Here is a 16,302-nt window from a genome sequence, read left to right as displayed (position 1 = left end):
GGGCGACCAGGCCGGGAGGGACCCAGCGCTGCGAGGACTCCAGGCACCGAGAGTGTCCCCGGCCGGTCTGTGGGTCCGAAGCTTTCCCGCAGGGGGCAGTGCCGCCCGCCAGCGCGCGGATCCGGTGGGAGGGGGTGTGGAGCCGGTGCGGAGTTCTGGGGGTTCTCGGGAAGAAAGTTAGGGGATGCCTAGGGGTGGCGGCGGGACCCGAGCGGTCGGCCGGAGGGTGGGGACAGGGCCGCGGGGGTGCAGGGTAGGGCGCGGGGAGGTGGTCTGGGCGAGTCTGGGCGCGAGGGCGGTGCGAGCTGCGGGGAGGCGCAGCCCCGGAAGGTGTGAGCGAGCGGCAGGCGAGTGTGAATGCGAGTGTGTGCGCGCCGGAGCTCTCCGGGTTCTGCGAGGCGCGCGGGTGTCAGCTTGCAGCGGGGCTCCTCCCTCCGGCCCCCCTGGCCCGCGCGCCGGTCCCTCCTCCCTTTCCCCGCTCGCCCCTCCCCGGCGGGCCAGGCGCTGGGACACCCCGGCGGAGCAGGCGGCGGCGGCAGCGAGTTGGGGAGCCCCGGGCTCCGCGCTGCCGGTGGGGCCCGAGCCGAGCTGCCCCCGCCCCGGCCCGGCCGCGCCGGCCCAGCTTCCCTCCGGGCCACGCCCTGTCAAACTTTGTTGCTGCGGCCGCCGCGGCGGCGAGCGGAGCGGGCCGGCCAGCGGGAGGGAGGGAGGGGCGGGCGCCGGGCCGGGTGCGGGCGGCGAGGGGCTCCGAGAGCGGCGGCCCCGGCCCGCGGCCCCACCATGCCCCAGCTCGGCGGCGGCGGCGGCGGCGGGGGAGGCGGCGGCGGCGGCTCGAGCGCCGGGGCGGCCGGCGGAGGGGACGACCTCGGGGCCAACGACGAGCTGATCCCCTTCCAGGACGAGGGGGGCGAGGAGCAGGAGCCGAGCAGCGACAGCGCCTCGGCGCAGCGGGACCTGGACGAAGTCAAGTCGTCCCTGGTCAACGAGTCGGAGAACCAGAGCAGCAGCTCGGACTCGGAGGTGAGGAGGCTTCCGCGGCCGCCCCCGGGGGACCCCAGCCCCGCGCTCCCTCACCCGCCTTCGCCTTTGTGTCTCCTCCGCAGGCGGAGAGGCGTCCGCAGCCCGCCCGGGACGCTTTCCAGAAGCCGCGGGACTATTTCGCCGAAGGTAAGTGCCGGCCCCGCCAGCCCCCACTCCCGGCCCCGCGGCGCTCGGCGCCTGATCTCCGGCCGCTCTCAGTACCCCTTACCCCCGTGGCCGTGCCCCTGCTCTCCGCCCCTGTCGGCCTCAGCAGTCCTGGGGCGCGCGTGGGGGGCGCTCGGGTCCCCGGTCCCCACTCCGGGTCCCCAGCCGCGGGGCTGTCCCGGGGACCCCGACCTCACCCCCTCCGTGGTCTTGCCCGCAGTGAGAAGGGCCCAGGACGGCGCGTTCTTTAAGGGTCCCCCCTACCCTGGGTACCCGTTCCTGATGATACCGGACCTGAGCAGCCCGTACCTCCCCAACGGACCCCTGTCTCCGGGAGGAGCGCGCACGGTGAGTGCCCGTCCCGCTGCGCCGGGGCGGGTGGGCGGCCGGGGCCCGCGAGATGCGCCCCCGGGCTCGGCGACAGGGTGGGGGATGGGGGATGGTACCGTCCCGTGAGGATCCTGGGCAGAACTTGCTTACGGGGTTGAACTCCTCTGGCGGTCGAGGGTTAGGCTGCGCTAGGCAGTGCCTGCATGAAAGGAAAGTGCAGGCACTTTCTCCCCTTTTGCTGGGGAGCGGCTTTGGGGTCCACTTCTGGGGTCCTCCTTGGTCTCCAGAATTCTTTGCTCGCACTAAAGGGAAACTTGGATTTGTGCCGGTTGGGCGGGGGTGTGTGTGGGGGGGTCTCGCTTCCTTCCTGGAAATCGGTCAGCTTTCCCTGGCAGTTGGGCAGTGGGGCCGGGGGAGCTGGGTTGGCGACGTTGCCCCACGACTCCAGTTTCGCTGGGCGGCTGTGAGTTGGTTCCTAAGAAACCCAGTATTCGTGGCGGGTTATTCACACAGACCCCTCCCCACCCCCAGCCCTCGCGCGGGGGCCTCAACTTTTCTGTAAGGCTCGGGATTTTAAATTCGCCGAGATGATTTCGAGGGCGAATCGAGGCATTCTTCAAGTTGAGGAACTTGGCTTTTTCGCCCTTTGTTGCCGGCTTTTCTCATTTAAAGCGAGCGCTGCGACACTTTAAACCTGTTAATGGGCGTGCATTGTGTGCTGCGCGCTGGCATTTAGAGCCGTGATTAAGCAAATTGACCGGGCCCCAGACGACGTGCAAATGAGGGCGGATTCCTTCGCCCCCTCCCTGGCTCTAACTCCCGCCCCCCGCGTCGCGAGGGGCACAGCCCGGGGCTGGCCAGGCTTTTTTTGTCCCCTGAGTTGCCACCCCACCCGAGGGCCCCCTGCCCAGGTACTAGGTCCGATGGCAGATCTTGGGTGAACACCTGCCTACTATGCGCCAGGCTCTTGCGCGCTGCTGCTTGGGCGCCCGCACGCCGTAGTGGTTCTCTTTGCTCCCTGCCCGGTTTCCCAGTGCCCTCCAATTCGTGCTGTTTTGATTCGGGGTGGAAGGTGTTTGGCGCCATAAGAGCTGACCCGACAAACTCACTTTATGCTCAAGTTGTCCTTAAATAATAATCATAGTTAAAGGGCTGCCTGGGAAACGCTGGTGCTGAATGGACCATCCCTGCTGTCATGGTACAGCGGTCGGTGGAGAGTGGAGACATCTGCCGCCGGTTCAGTGGGGCCGCTCTGCCGGCCGGTTGGGGTGTGGGAGTGGAGGTTGGGGACTCTGGCCAACCGAGAGCAGAGTGGAGCCGCACAGCCCTCTCCTTTCAAGCAGGGAAGACCCTGCACCTTTGGCCCTGCCTTGGTGCATCCTGGGAACTCCCGAACGTAAGTCCTAAATATGAGCTGGATACGGGCATCTGGCTGTCGCTTTTTCTCATTCATATTAAAAGAAAAATGTGTGAGTAAAAGTTGAGCAAAACAAACTGCAGTAACGTTGTTCAGGTTTTCACAGATTATCTTCCGTGTTCGCAGATGTGGCTCAGTTCTGAAAGTTTTAGTAGGGTTTCTGTACCTGTGTGTGTGGAAAGGTAGGTCACTACACTATCAGAGTCCCTTTTCTCCATTTTACCTTTAGTTGTCTGGGAAAAGGAGTTTGGCATTTCTGTGAGTCAGCGCCGATCCATGTCCTGGCGCAGATAAAGTCGCCAGAAATGTTCCAAATATGACCAATTATTTCACTCAAGCTAGCTGTTCCTTTCCCCTTTCTCACCAGGGCATTTTGATTCTTCCTCTTTGAATGGTGACAACTGCCTGTCTTCATATGCTGCTCTTCCCCTCCCCCTCAGGAGCCCAAATGGGACAGATTTTGTTTGTGTCAGTCCCCTACTTTCTTCTACCATCTTCTACCACCCTTCATTCTTTCTACCATCTTACATGTTCTTTTGCCTAAGAGCTTCCAAAGGCGGCTGCTTTTTCATACTGGCGATTCCTGATTAGTGCATCCAGGCCTGCATGGGATTTTTGGAGCCCTCCTTGAGGAAGCCAACCTTTCCCCTCTGCATGCTTTTGCCTGTCCCTGCTTATTCCTGCAGCTGTTCCCTGCCTGAGCCCATGTCACTATCCTCCTTTTTGAGCCTCCAAGAACACTCACCCTCTCCCTGTTGATCCTTCATACGGGACTTAGTATGTCCTGTCTCACTCTCCTGTTTCCATCTTGCCTCCCTGATGAATTGCCCTTGCAGAAAAGTAAGTTCAATGCCCCCATTGTTTCTGCGCCCCTTATGTGTCTGTCATTGTATTTTGACCTGCCTGGTTACAAAATTTATTGAAGTTTCCTGCAGTTAGATCAGCTCAGTAGAACCTGCTAATTTGACTCTATCCTTGGGCGTCAATGACTGTTAGGAAAGCAAAGGAGGAAACACTTAAGCACTTGATTGTCTGGACTGTAGGATTGAGATGATGCTTTTCCTCTGGATGATTATATTAATGTAACTAATGTGATTCTTACTGTAGGCAAACTATAGGTGCAGACAGAGTGGCCCTCTGTAGGGGTCCCTGCCTGGTAAAAGGAATGTATTGATAGATAGATACGGGGGGGAGAAGGGGGAGGAAGGTGGCTGAAGGGTGAGGGGGGTGGTGGATTAAATGATCTGGTCTCTCTTTTAGCAGCCTAGGTCTTTTTTGGTTTCACGTCTGAATTTCACAACCTTAGTCCTTGCTGCTCTAAGGCCTATAAGTGGTATAAAATTGGGTGACCTTAGTTCTCTTATGCCCTAACACTTTCTGGAAATACCAAGCCAGAGGCAAACGTGAGGTTTGGCTGGAGTGTTCTCAGGGTATTAATTGACCCTAGGAATAGTATTAATTGATCCTAGGAATAGCAGCAGGGCTGCAGCACCCTCACCCACTGGCAAAATTCCTTCTGGGACAACTGGGGGCCAGCCAGTCCTCCAGTCTGGCCATCTCCTCCCCATGCGTTACCTTTGCCCTCCACTCTGGTTTGGCTGGGAGGCTGGGAAGTGGCTTCTTCCTGAGGCTCTTTAGAGAAGAGGTCCCCTTAACCCGGGGTGTGTGCCAAGCCTCGGAGCCGTGATTCATTCTCATCTGGAGCTCTGGGGAGAGAGGAATAACGGCCACAGATCACCTTTCACTCCTTACAGTAGTCACACGAAATTATACATTCATTCATGAAAAGCCTTCACCAGTTCACTAAACCACCTTGGTGCTGTTGACTAGGATTTTGTTAGGAAAATGTAAGTCAGCACAGAAGAAAACAGATGTCAAAAATAGTTGGACTAATCAGAGCCAAAAAGAAAATGCAGCATGTGGTTCAGTGAGTGAGCAGCAAAGTGATAGGCGTTTGACCGTGACCACAATGTGAGTGCAAATGACATTTTGGAAAAGAGCACTTCCAGGTAGAGTTGCTGAGGAAATCTATAGTTTTGGGTCCAGTGTATAAATTTTAGAGCTGCTGTGGTGCAGCTCAAGCACCAAGTTATTCATAGATTTCTCAGACCATCACAACTCAAATTTCTGTAGGAAATTACTCTGTCCTCCAAACATGAGACTGTTTTTAAGTCCTTCGCATCCCACTGCTTCCCATGGGCAGTCCTGCTGATATCCTGGGTGCTTCTGTTTCCTTCCTGACACAAAGGAGCCCAAGCAGAAATCTTTGTGTACGTATAGAGAAGTTTTCTGGTTTTTAGGAGTTGTATGTAAAAGCCAAGTATTGATAAAACCTCTTCTTTTGGAAGATCAGTATAAACATGCTGCTTTTGGGAAAGTTCTTTTAAGCCATTTCATCTAAATATAACTTCTGTTCTATTTTTCTCTAAATATAACTCAGGGTTTAATGAGGGCTTTTCACATGGAATGAGCATTTACGAGGGCCCTGCCTGCGTTGCTGAAGTTTTGGCACTTCGATTTCTGGGGTGACAATTGATGACAAACTCTGTGGAGGGACTCAAACCCTGTCAGTCCTTTTTCTTTGGGTGGGTGGATCTGACAGAGAATACCTGCTTGCTCTGTTACAATTTTGGAAAGGTTTAGGTTGGTCTCATTCTTCAGTGATCTTACTTCTGGGGAATCTTGAAAAAGTAGGCCAGCACATGTACACACACACACACACACACACACGCACACACATACATCTAACCTTCAATACAGAGTGTTCCAGCCTTTACAGTGATGTGCAAAGTTACCCAAAAAATTGTGGCATAAAAAGGAATTTAAATGATTAACTCGTTGGAAAATCCATAACGTAAAGATCCTATATTCCAACTTAGAGTCAATTTTTACTTGCTAAAACTGGGAAAATTCAGATTGGCATCCTTAAGATAAAAGTCATAACTCCTTGACTTCATCTGATATTTATTGTAGGCCTATCATGGGCAATGACTAAGAGACTGTGAGAGTTAGGATGAATTAGACCCAGCTTTGCCCTGAAGGACTTAAAAATCGAGTTAGGAAGAAGTAATGTTAGTACAAACCACTATAACAGGAAGTCCACGTTAAGGGTCAATAAAATTCAGAGAAGAATTTTCAGAATAAAAAGAATAGAAAAATTGTCCTGGGCTGGCATGGTCAAGGAAGGCAGGTAAAGGAAATTGTTTTAGACTAGTCCCTGAAACTCATCACTCTTTAATTCAAAGTAATTTTTGTTAACTATAAAAAATTTAAACAGTACAATGGTTTTTAGAGTGAAAAGTGGAAGTCCTGCACGTACATCTGAAGGTAGAAGCCAGCACAGGGAGAGCAAAGGCATGGAGTGGGGTAGAAGTTCAGGGCCATTTGGGGGTAATGCAAGTTTTTCCATTTGCCTGGAAGGATAAGGGGCCAGACCTTGAATGCCAGTGAAGGAATCTGGCCTTATTCAAGAAGCAGCAGGGTACCATCCAACGTTCTGCTGGGAAATAATGTGACTCGTACATGTGCTTAAAAGGATAATAGTGATTGTGGGGAGAGGACCTGGAAGGAGCTAGAATGCTTGGGAGACTCACAGGAGTCCAGGGGTGAGGTGAAAGGGGCTTAAGAGTATCTGAATGGAAAGGAAGGGTAGGGTGAGGGAGACTGGCATGGTTGCTTGAATTTGTGTGGGAAGAGGTGGTAGATGGATGGAAGGGAGGGAGGGAGGGAGGGGGGAAGGGGCTGATGTCACAGTTAACTCCTGGTGTCTGAGCCTGGGAGACTTGCAGTGTGACTTCTGGCAAGTGGGGCCCTGGCCCTCCATCTTTGCCTCCCCAGTGCTGGACAGATGCTTATGAACTATTTTAGCAATAACAGCCCGCACGGTTTGTCAGAGGGTCTCACTTAGAGGAACTGCTAAGTCTCATTGTAGAGGCACTGGGTTTGAGGGGATATTGAGGGAATAGTTGAAACTTCAGCAACAGGATGATGCAAGGGAGCAGGAGAAGAAAGGAAGGGGATGCTCAGAGCAGAGAAGTCACTGAGGGAGGATGGAAAGGAGTCTCTGCCAAGGTGGGAGGAGAGCTTAGGTGCTGCAACTGCACGGAAGCTGGAGGGGAGGGAAGGGGGGTGGGGTGGTCCTTAGTGTCAGATGCCACAGAGAGAGGGGAGAAGAGTGAGGAGTCAAAAGGAGCTTTGGGAATTCACTAATCAGGAAGTAATTGGTGCCTGCAGAGAGCAATATTCCAGGCAAGTGATGATGAGAAAGGTAGGCAGGCAGAGATACTAGCTTCAGGCTTCTCCGTCGGGTGTCAAGGTGCTATAATCAGGACTGGTCCTGCCGTGTGGCCCGTCCCTCACTCCTCAGCCAGAACCCACACCAGACTCCCACACATGCAAGCAGCCTCCTACCTTACACATTTCACTTTCTATCTACCGTAACCTGGAAGGTGTTGGTCCACGAACAGCAGGTATTGTTCTCCTGACTTTGCAGGTGAGCCCAAGCGTTGAAGAAGGGGATGTAGAAAAATGCAGAGGTGGAGCTGCAGAAATTGAGGGGGAGTGCGTTGGTTGGCTAGATGACTTTGAGATTATCAGTAAAAACCAAGAGCAAGTTGGCTGGGGTTTTGTTGGCAGTAGGGAGACCACAGGCCCTTCCTCTGTACCCAGTTATAAAGCCAAACTTTTTGGGAACCTTTTAGCTACATGTTAATAATGAGATGTTTGTGCATTGATTGAAAGATATGACACACTTGGGAAATTTTTCCTCTTTTTATTTTCTGGAGCTGGCTGACTTTGAAGGGGGATAGAGGTGAGGATCAAAACACACTCATTTTCAGTCAGGGACAGATGTTGGCACGTGTTAAGTTATTGGGGATGGGAAAGGACTGAAAAAAAAAAAGCATGTAGAGAATTGCCCCATATTGGCTAATCTAATAATGTATTTTTAGAGGAGGTTTTTATATGTCCCATGTGTTACTGTTTTCTCCCAAACTGGATTGGATTTAGGGAGCAGTGAAATAACTGCAGTTTCCAAAACCTTGGCATTTGGGAATGAGGGGAAATGGGGGGAGTGAAGGGGGCTTGCCTTTTCCTCTATACTGTGTGTGCTGCCCAGGGAACAACTCTGGGGCACTGGGCAGCTTCTTTCTGAGATGCTGAGTTATCCCTCAATTGCCAGGTAGCTTTAAGGTTCTAAAGGTTTTAGGTTCAGAATCCTAAGTCTTTCCTTTTCATTATGTGTATAGCCTACAGATTTTCATGGGAAAATGACCTTTTAGCTTAGAAATACACTTCAAAGTTTGAAAATTAGATCATAAAAATGTTTTCTTGAACATGACCCTTTTCATGAGATTTTGTGGAAGTAGTAAGGGATGATAATTCCAGTTACCTGGAGTCCTCAGGACAGGAAATGAAGTCACACATACACTTTCAAACTGTTACAGCAGTTTAGAAATCTGTTTCATTCAAGAGGAGGAACAAGAAAGACTCCAAGTGTTCACCCCAATTGTGGAAAAAATAAGTGTAAACAAAAAATTCACAAAAGAAGAAACTACGAATGCCTACTCATTATGTGAAACTACGTTTCAGCCTCCCAGGTAGTCAGAAATGTTAATAAAGATAAGCACTGTTTTTTGGCCACCAAATTAACAAAGGTTTTGTCTTACTAAGACTGTTCAGTGCTGGCAAATGTACGGTGAAGTGGGCGCTCTTAGTTGCTGTTCTTGAAGGGTGTTGACAGCCCACCCCATTGGGAAAGCACTTGGCAATGGTTGCTAAAACCTTGACATTTGTCATTGCTTCTGACCTAAGAAGTAGATACTTGCTATTCCCATTTTGCTGCTGGGCAGACAGACTTGTAGAGGTCAAGTATCTTGTTCAGGGTCACGCAGCTAGTCATCGACAGCACAAAGATTTTAACTTGGTTGTGAGTGCAAAGTCTGGGTCTTCCCATTTCACCCTTGTGACTTTCCACGCATGCCTGATGATGTCACTAGCTCCTCCCCCTCTTGGGAGAAGGGCAGCTGACCTTTGTCTCCCAGTTCAGAAATCCTGACTGTGAGTTACCAGTCAGGGTGGAGGGCAGGTAGATTTGTTCCAACTTTACACATCGGACCTGGGAAGGTACCTTCCCAAATAAACAGTTGTGTAAGTGAGTGAGCGGCTGTGGTTGAAGTTCTTCGTCCAGTACTATCCGTGCTCCACAGGCGTCAAATAACCTTCAGGTGGCAGCCCCAGGAATCTTACCGCCACATTACCTTCCTTCAGAGAAAAAGTGGTTATCCGCTGACGGAGACATGAACTTTTCTGAACTGGGGGACTGTTGTTTCCTGTTGAGATCGGTGAGGTTGGAAGAATACACAAGTGTGTCTTTGGGGTGGAAGGAGGCGGGAGGAGCAGGCTTGCTCGCTACCCCTGCAATTTGGATTACAGCGTAGTTCGGTTAACAGACCAAGCTCTGGTGAACCAAGTATGCAAATATTATTTCCTTACTGTGCGTTTTATAAAATATTTTATAAATTGGTTGCTTTTGTTAAAGTTCTTTATAAGTTAAAAATCAGTCCCAATCACCTGTAACTGAGTAAATTGACTGTTAAAGAAATAAATACTAAATTTTTACACAGAGAATTGCAGAGAATGTGTTAGTCCCCACCACCACCCCTTTTCTGTGTGTGTGTGTGTGTGTGTGTGTGTGTGTGTGTGTGTGTGTAAGATGGTTTGAAATTAGGAATCAGGTAATTTGATACCTTTTTATTCACTTACCAAATTTATCTTCCAGGTGGTCTCTTTCTGAAAACAGTAGCATGGTGGAAAGAGTAATAAGGGGCTTCCAAGTATGGTTAATAGAAGTTGGGGAGGCGCCGGGGGTCCTATCTAAGCCCTTTTGGAGATCTGTGTATTACAGGGCATTAATCTTGGCGAGATAAATGTCTTATATACTTTATAACATGAATGGGGCCGTTATTTGTAGGAATATCTATAGAAAGTGTGTTGTGTGGAAAAACAAAGATGTAAATATGAGATAGTAACTGTGATTAAGAAGTAGATGGATCTGATGATAAGGAAGAAAAGCAAAAGAAGTAGGAATGAGCAGTATGAAAAGTTGTTTGTGATTGACATGTACACACTACTGTATTTAAAATAAATAATCAACAAGGAAAAAAAAAAGAGAAAAGAAAAGCTGATCAATTTACGAGTCCAGATTTGTTGGCAGCAGTGATTTCTGATGTTTAGGACTATACTGTTTCCATAAATTCCAAAAATGATATACCAGAGTCACTAGAGTCAGCTGGATTTATAAGACATACCTTCTAGCAGTGCATTGGGGGTTCCTCCCTGAGATTCTTGTGCAGGGACTCCACATGGGTACCCTGCAGCCCTCTGAGCTAGAAGGGACCATCCAGCTCACCCCAGTGGTGAGGAACACAAGCTCAGGGAGATTGTAGACTTGCCCAAGATCAATTATGAGTGATGGAAACAGGACTAGAGTTCAGCTGCACCCCCTGGAGCTTTACCCTCTCCACTACTCAGGGAGATCCACAGCAACCCTGGCAGAAAGCCATGCTATGGAGAAAATGCACCTCAAAGTATTTCTTTATTAAACTAGAACACCTGACCCCTGATAAATGATTCATAGACATTTGTTGAATGTTGACAGCATGAATATTTAAACATCAATATTTAAAAAAAACAGCCTTGTAGGCACCTGCAGTGTTCCAGGGTGCTATATCACACCATTTACAACTGTTACCACATCTGCTAGTACAATCTCTGTTTTATCCACGAGGAAGCTGAGCCTGAGAGAGTAAGCGAGGGGTCCAGAGACACCTCTCCAGAAGGTCGTAAAGCCATCGTTCCAATCACAATGCTGCAATCTCCCCTCTACTGAAAGTGGACAGCCAAATTAATGTGAAAATGCTATTTGGAGCAAGATACAAAGAGATGGTGTGCGAATAAAAAATGGCTAATGAGCAACATCTCTGCATTCATTCTCTTCAGTGGCCTTCCCAGCCCTTTAACAGGAGGAACTTTTAATCACTGCTTCTGCCTGGGGTAGAGTGAGAGCCTTAATGGTTGGTGTCTTTATAGTTCCAGAGATGGTATTTATTGCGATCTTAATCTTCCTTTGCTTTTCTGTGCTGTGCAGCTCCATGTAATCTATGTTTTTCCCCTTCAGTTTCCCTTGTGTTTTCTTCTGACATCTTGAGGTACTAAACTTGGATCCTTAGATACCACAATATGCAATATTGGTATGTGCATCTGTTGACTTGGTCTACTGCCTGCTTCCACTCCTGACCAGCCCCACTTGCTTGTACATGTGTGAATATTAGTTTGTATGTAAATTAGATACAGTCATTGCTTATTAATCATATCATCTATTTAAACATTTCCAGGCGGGAAACATAGAGGAGAGGTATAGCGGGAGTCTTAGAGATTCATGAGATGAAAACGCTTCGTACTTCTACTTTACAACATAAGCGTTTCTGTTAATTAAATGATTGTCGGGGAGAGAGACATTGGTCTGAAGCTTTGGAGTGGGAAAGAGATCATCCTCACGGGCATGTTCCCAGGCCCTCCTAAGGAAAGTTAATGCAGGAAGAGGAGGGGATGGTGAGAAAGTCCAGAGGTGGGGAGAACACCTTAGTAAGCTGCTCCTTTGAGCTTGCACCAAAAGAGAGGAGAGAGGAATGGTGGAGAGAAGCCCGAGGCTTGAGGGGTAGAAAAGCATATTCCACTGACCGCGATATTTGTGGCTAAGGGGTCTGGGACTAGGATTTGGCCACAGTCAGTCAGACCTTGGACCCTAGCCCAGCCATGGTCTGGCTGTGTACCCCTGTGCCCCAGGGCGCTCTTAGGCAAAATGGGGATAGTGGTAGTGTTTGAGGGTCACTGAATTACATTTTGGCTGAGTGCACTGTGTTTTAAAACCAGGATTTTTCCAAGGCTAAAACTAAATATCATAGGATGAATCTCTGAGATATAGAAAGAAATCAGAAATGTCATCAAAATAATTTACAGTATTATTACAACTTAAGATGTTGAGTGACCAAAAAAATTTTTTTAAACACATTTTTTAAAATAAATTTATTTATTTTATTTATTTATTTTTGGGTGCATCGGGTCTTCGTTGCTGCACAGCCTTTCTCTAGTTGTGGTGAGCGAGGGTCTCTCTTTGCTGCCGTGCACGGTCTTCTCATTGCGGTGGCTTCTCTTGTTGCAGAGCACGGGCTCTAGGCGCGTGGGCTCAGTAGTTGTGTCACGTGGGCTCAGTAGTTGTGGTTCATCGGCTCTAGAGCGCAGGCTTAGTAGTTGGGGTGCACGGGCTTAGTTGCTCTACGGCATGTGGGATCTCCCCGGAAAAGGGCTTGAACCTGTGTCGCCTGCATTGGCAGGTGGTTTCTTAACCACTGTGCCACCAGGGAAGCCCTCAAATGTCTTTTGTAGTAAAAAAAAACATTAAAAAATTTTGCTGGGTCTGGGGGATGTCTGGAATGGCCCCAAGACCTGTGCTATACTTAGTTGTCATGTATCTTTAGTCTCCCTCAGTCTTTTTTTTTTTTTTTAGAGATTTATTTATTCATTTTATATTTTATTATTGCTGTGTTGGGTCTTTGTTGCTGCACACGGCCTTTCTCTAGTTGCGGTGAGCGGGGGCTCCTCTTCATTGCAGTGTGTGGGCTTCACATCACGGTGGCTTCTCTTGTTGCAGAGCAAAGGCTCTAGGCGCGCAGGCTTCAGTAGTTGTAGCATGCGGGCTTCAGTAGTTGTGGCGCACGGGCTTAGTTGCTCCGCAGCACGTGGGATCTTCCCGGACCAGGGCTCGAACCCGTGTCCCCTGCAGTGGCAGGCGGATTCTTAACCACTGCGCCACCAGGGAAGTTGTAGAACAGTTTTTTTGTTTTTTTTTTAACATCTTTATTGAAAAAATATGGAACGCTTCACGAATTTGCGTGTCATCCTTGCGCAGGGGCCATGCTAATCTTCTCTGTATCGTTCCAATTTTAGTATATGTGCTGCTGAAGCGAGCACTAGAACAGTTTTTTGATCTGTCTCTTGTGTTGACTTTTTAAGAATAATTCTTAACAAGAATTCTTAATAATTTTTAAGAATAATTCTTAACAAGAATTCTTAATAATTCTTAACAAGCCATTTATTTTGTAGGACCTTGAACATTTCTTTTTTTTTTTTAATGATGTTTCTTCAAGTAGATTCAGGTTGTTTATTTTGGGTAACAAAACTGCATAATTGATGCAGCATTGATGTCTTTCTCAATGCTTCTAAGAGGTGCCATCTGTTTTTCCCCATTTTGATCACTTGGTTAAAATTTGGTCTGTCAGATTTCTCCAAGAGAGTTACTATTTTTCCTCTTTGTAATTAATAAGTGTCTTATGGGGAGATACTTTGAGACTATGTAGATATCCCATTTCTCATCAAACTTTCGCCTGCTGGTTTTAGCATCATCTACTGATGTATCTTGCCAAAAACAGTTATCACTGTGGTAGTGGCCAGATTGGTGGTCAGATTTTTTTATTTTATTTTATTTATTTATTTATTTATTTTTTGCATTTTTTAGTTTAAGTATAGTTGCTGTACAATATTATGTAAGCTACAGGTGTACAATATACCAATTCACAATTTTTAAAGGTTATACTCCATTTATAGTTACTATAAAATATTGGCTATATTCCCTGTGTTGTATAATATATCCTTGTAGCTTATTTTATACACAGTATTTTGTACCTCTTAATTCCCTACCCCTATATTGCCCCTCCCCCTTTCCCTTTCCCTTTCCCTGCTGGTAACCACTAGTTTGTTCTCTATATCTGTGAGTTTGTTCTTTTGTTATATTCATTAGTTTGTTGTATGTTTTAGATTCCACATATAAGTGATATCATACAGTATTTGTCTTTCTCTGACTTATTTCATTTAACATAATGCCCTCCAAGTCCATCCATGTTTCTGCAAATGGCAAAATTTTGTTTTTCTTTATGGCTGAATAGTAGTGTGTGTGTGTGTGTGTGTGTGTGTGTGTGTGTGTGTGTGTGTGTATGGTGGTCGGATTTTTAAAGTTTGACATTTTAACACAGGAACAATTTCTCAACTCTGTGAGGTGCTAGATTGTTTCTGTGCTTCTCTATAGCATATTTGTGAATACTGAATAAGATGAAGGAACAAGATATTTTTGGTCTTTTTTAAAAAATAATAGTTTGTTCTTCATAGTTTTTGTGGCAGCATCAATCATAAATCAATGATTCATTAAGAAATTACGGTACATGATTTTGAAATCTTGTGGAATATTGAGGTAGCAGAGTTGACATTCTGTTCTGTGTTCTTCATAGGATGTAAAGAACTTCCTAATTAGGATTTTTAGGTTTTTATCTGATGACTGGAGTTTCTCACAGTCTGTCTGGATTTTGTTAAATGCAACCCCAGGGTTTCTTTAAACATGTTTTTCTGTCCCCTGTAGTTCTTGAAAATCATTAGCTGGATTTAGATTCTTGATCAAGCTTCACGGTTCTCTCTCTCTTCTTTAATTTATTTTATTTTATTTTTAATCTTTTTGGTTCTGTAAATTGACTTTTATAAACTTTATTTTACTTTTTAACTTATTTTTGCAAGACTCATTCATAGATGTTGTCCTTACACTGTGAGACAATTAAGGTCTGGTTGTCTCTCTGTGATACTAACAGCCACTGATGATCATCACCCACATCCATTGCTTCCTGAGCAGTTTCCAAATGGCGATAGTCTATTTGTATCGTTACTTCATCTATCAGCTGCAATATTTTTTTTTTTAAAGATAGTAGTCATCTTTTCTTTTCTTTTCTTTTTTTAAAATTATTTATTTATTTATTTATTTTATTTATGGCTGTGTTAGGTCTTCGTTTCTGTGCGAGGGCCTTCTCCAGTTGCGGCAAGTGGGGACCACTCTTCATCGCGGTGCGCGGGCCTCTCACTGTCGCGGCCTCTCTTGTTGGGGAGCACAGGCTCCAGACGTGCAGGCTCAGTAATTGTGGCTCACGGGCCTAGTTGCTCCGCGGCATGTGGAATCTTCCCAGACCAGGGCTCGAACCCGTGTCCCCTGCATTGGCAGGCAGATTCTCAACCACTGCGCCACCAGGGACGCCCCGTTTTTTTAAAAAAAATTTATTTATTTATTTATTTTTGGCTGTGTTGGGTCTTCGTTTCTGTGTGAGGGCTTTCTCTAGTTGCGGCAAGCGGGGGCCACTCTTCATCGCGGTGCGCGGGCCTCTCACTATCGCGGCCTCTCTTGTTGCGGAGCCCAGGCTCCAGACGCGCAGGCTCAGTAGTTGTGGCTCACGGGCCCAGTTGCTCCGTGGCATGTGGGATCTTCCCAGACCAGGGCTCGAACCCGTGTCCCCTGCATTAGCAGGCGGATTCTCAACAACTGCGCCACCAGGGAAGCCCCTGTAATATTTTTTAAAAGAGAAACTACCCCTCGGGACTTCCCTGGTGGTCCAGTGGCTAAGACTCTGCATTTCCAATGCAGGGGGCCCAGGTTCGGTCCCTGGTCAGGGAACTAGATTCCACATGACACAACTAAGTGTTCGAATGATGCAACTAAAGATCCTGTGTGCCACAACTAAGACCTGGCACAGCCAAATAAATAAATAAATATTTAAAAAAAAAAAAAAAAGAAAGAAGCTACCCCTCATCAACTATTAGTTACCTTAGATCAGAGGTCAGCAAACTGAGGTCCACAGGCTAAATCCAACCCAATATTTATTTCTGTAATTAAAGTTTTATTGAAACAGCCATGCCCATTCATTTGCATATTGTCAGTGGCTGCTTTTGCACTGCAAGGGCTGAATTGAGTAGTTGCCAGTGAGGCCATAATTGGCCAACAGAGCTGAAAAGATCTGGCCCTTGACAGAAACAGTTTGCTGACCCCTGCTCTAGATCATGTGGAAAAAGCAATTTAAATATTTGATTCTTTCCCCAGTTTTCAGTTGGTTTCCAATTACCCTGCAAAGGTGACCACTGAAGTTATTTCTTAAAATATCGTTACAAATTCATGGACTTAAACCTATTTGGTATGTAGTTCAGTCGATTTACAATTATTATCTTTATTGAAACTCAGATTGCCCCATCTTTAGCCAGCGGGAGTCTCTTCAAGATGGCTCCTGAGTCTTTTTGTGTACACGGTCCTAGTGGTCTTGTGGTCTTTGATGCTTCCCTGATTACTGGTGTGGTTCCAAGTTCATCTTGTGGATTTCCTGCTCCAGACCTGGAATCAGCCATTTCTAGGAGCTCTGCTTCCTTTCAGTGAAATACGTTGTTTAGAGACCATAGTCTGAATGCTAAGGGTGCATGTATATATAGCTGCTAAAGGTTATTCTGTTTAATGT

General features: G+C 47.4%; 1 protein-coding gene across 1 annotated transcript in view; it reads left to right on the top strand.

Annotated features, from left to right (window-relative positions):
* The first annotated feature begins 499 nt into the window (after positions 1 to 499).
* Positions 500 to 16,302, top strand: part of TCF7L1 (transcription factor 7 like 1) — a 159,655-nt gene continuing 143,852 nt past the window's right edge. Inside the window, exons 1-3 of the mRNA XM_082425914.1 lie at positions 500 to 1,020; positions 1,104 to 1,167; positions 1,406 to 1,533. Of these exons, the coding sequence (XP_082282040.1) occupies positions 781 to 1,020; positions 1,104 to 1,167; positions 1,406 to 1,533 (432 nt within the window). The 5' untranslated portion in view covers positions 500 to 780. The remainder of the gene's footprint in view (positions 1,021 to 1,103; positions 1,168 to 1,405; positions 1,534 to 16,302) is intronic.

This window comes from Balaenoptera physalus, assembly GCF_965194825.1.
Source record: "Balaenoptera physalus genome assembly, chromosome: 15".
Lineage (NCBI taxonomy): Eukaryota > Metazoa > Chordata > Mammalia > Artiodactyla > Balaenopteridae > Balaenoptera > Balaenoptera physalus.
Note: the sequence above shows the minus strand (reverse complement) of the source record. Positions and strands in the feature narration are given on the sequence as shown.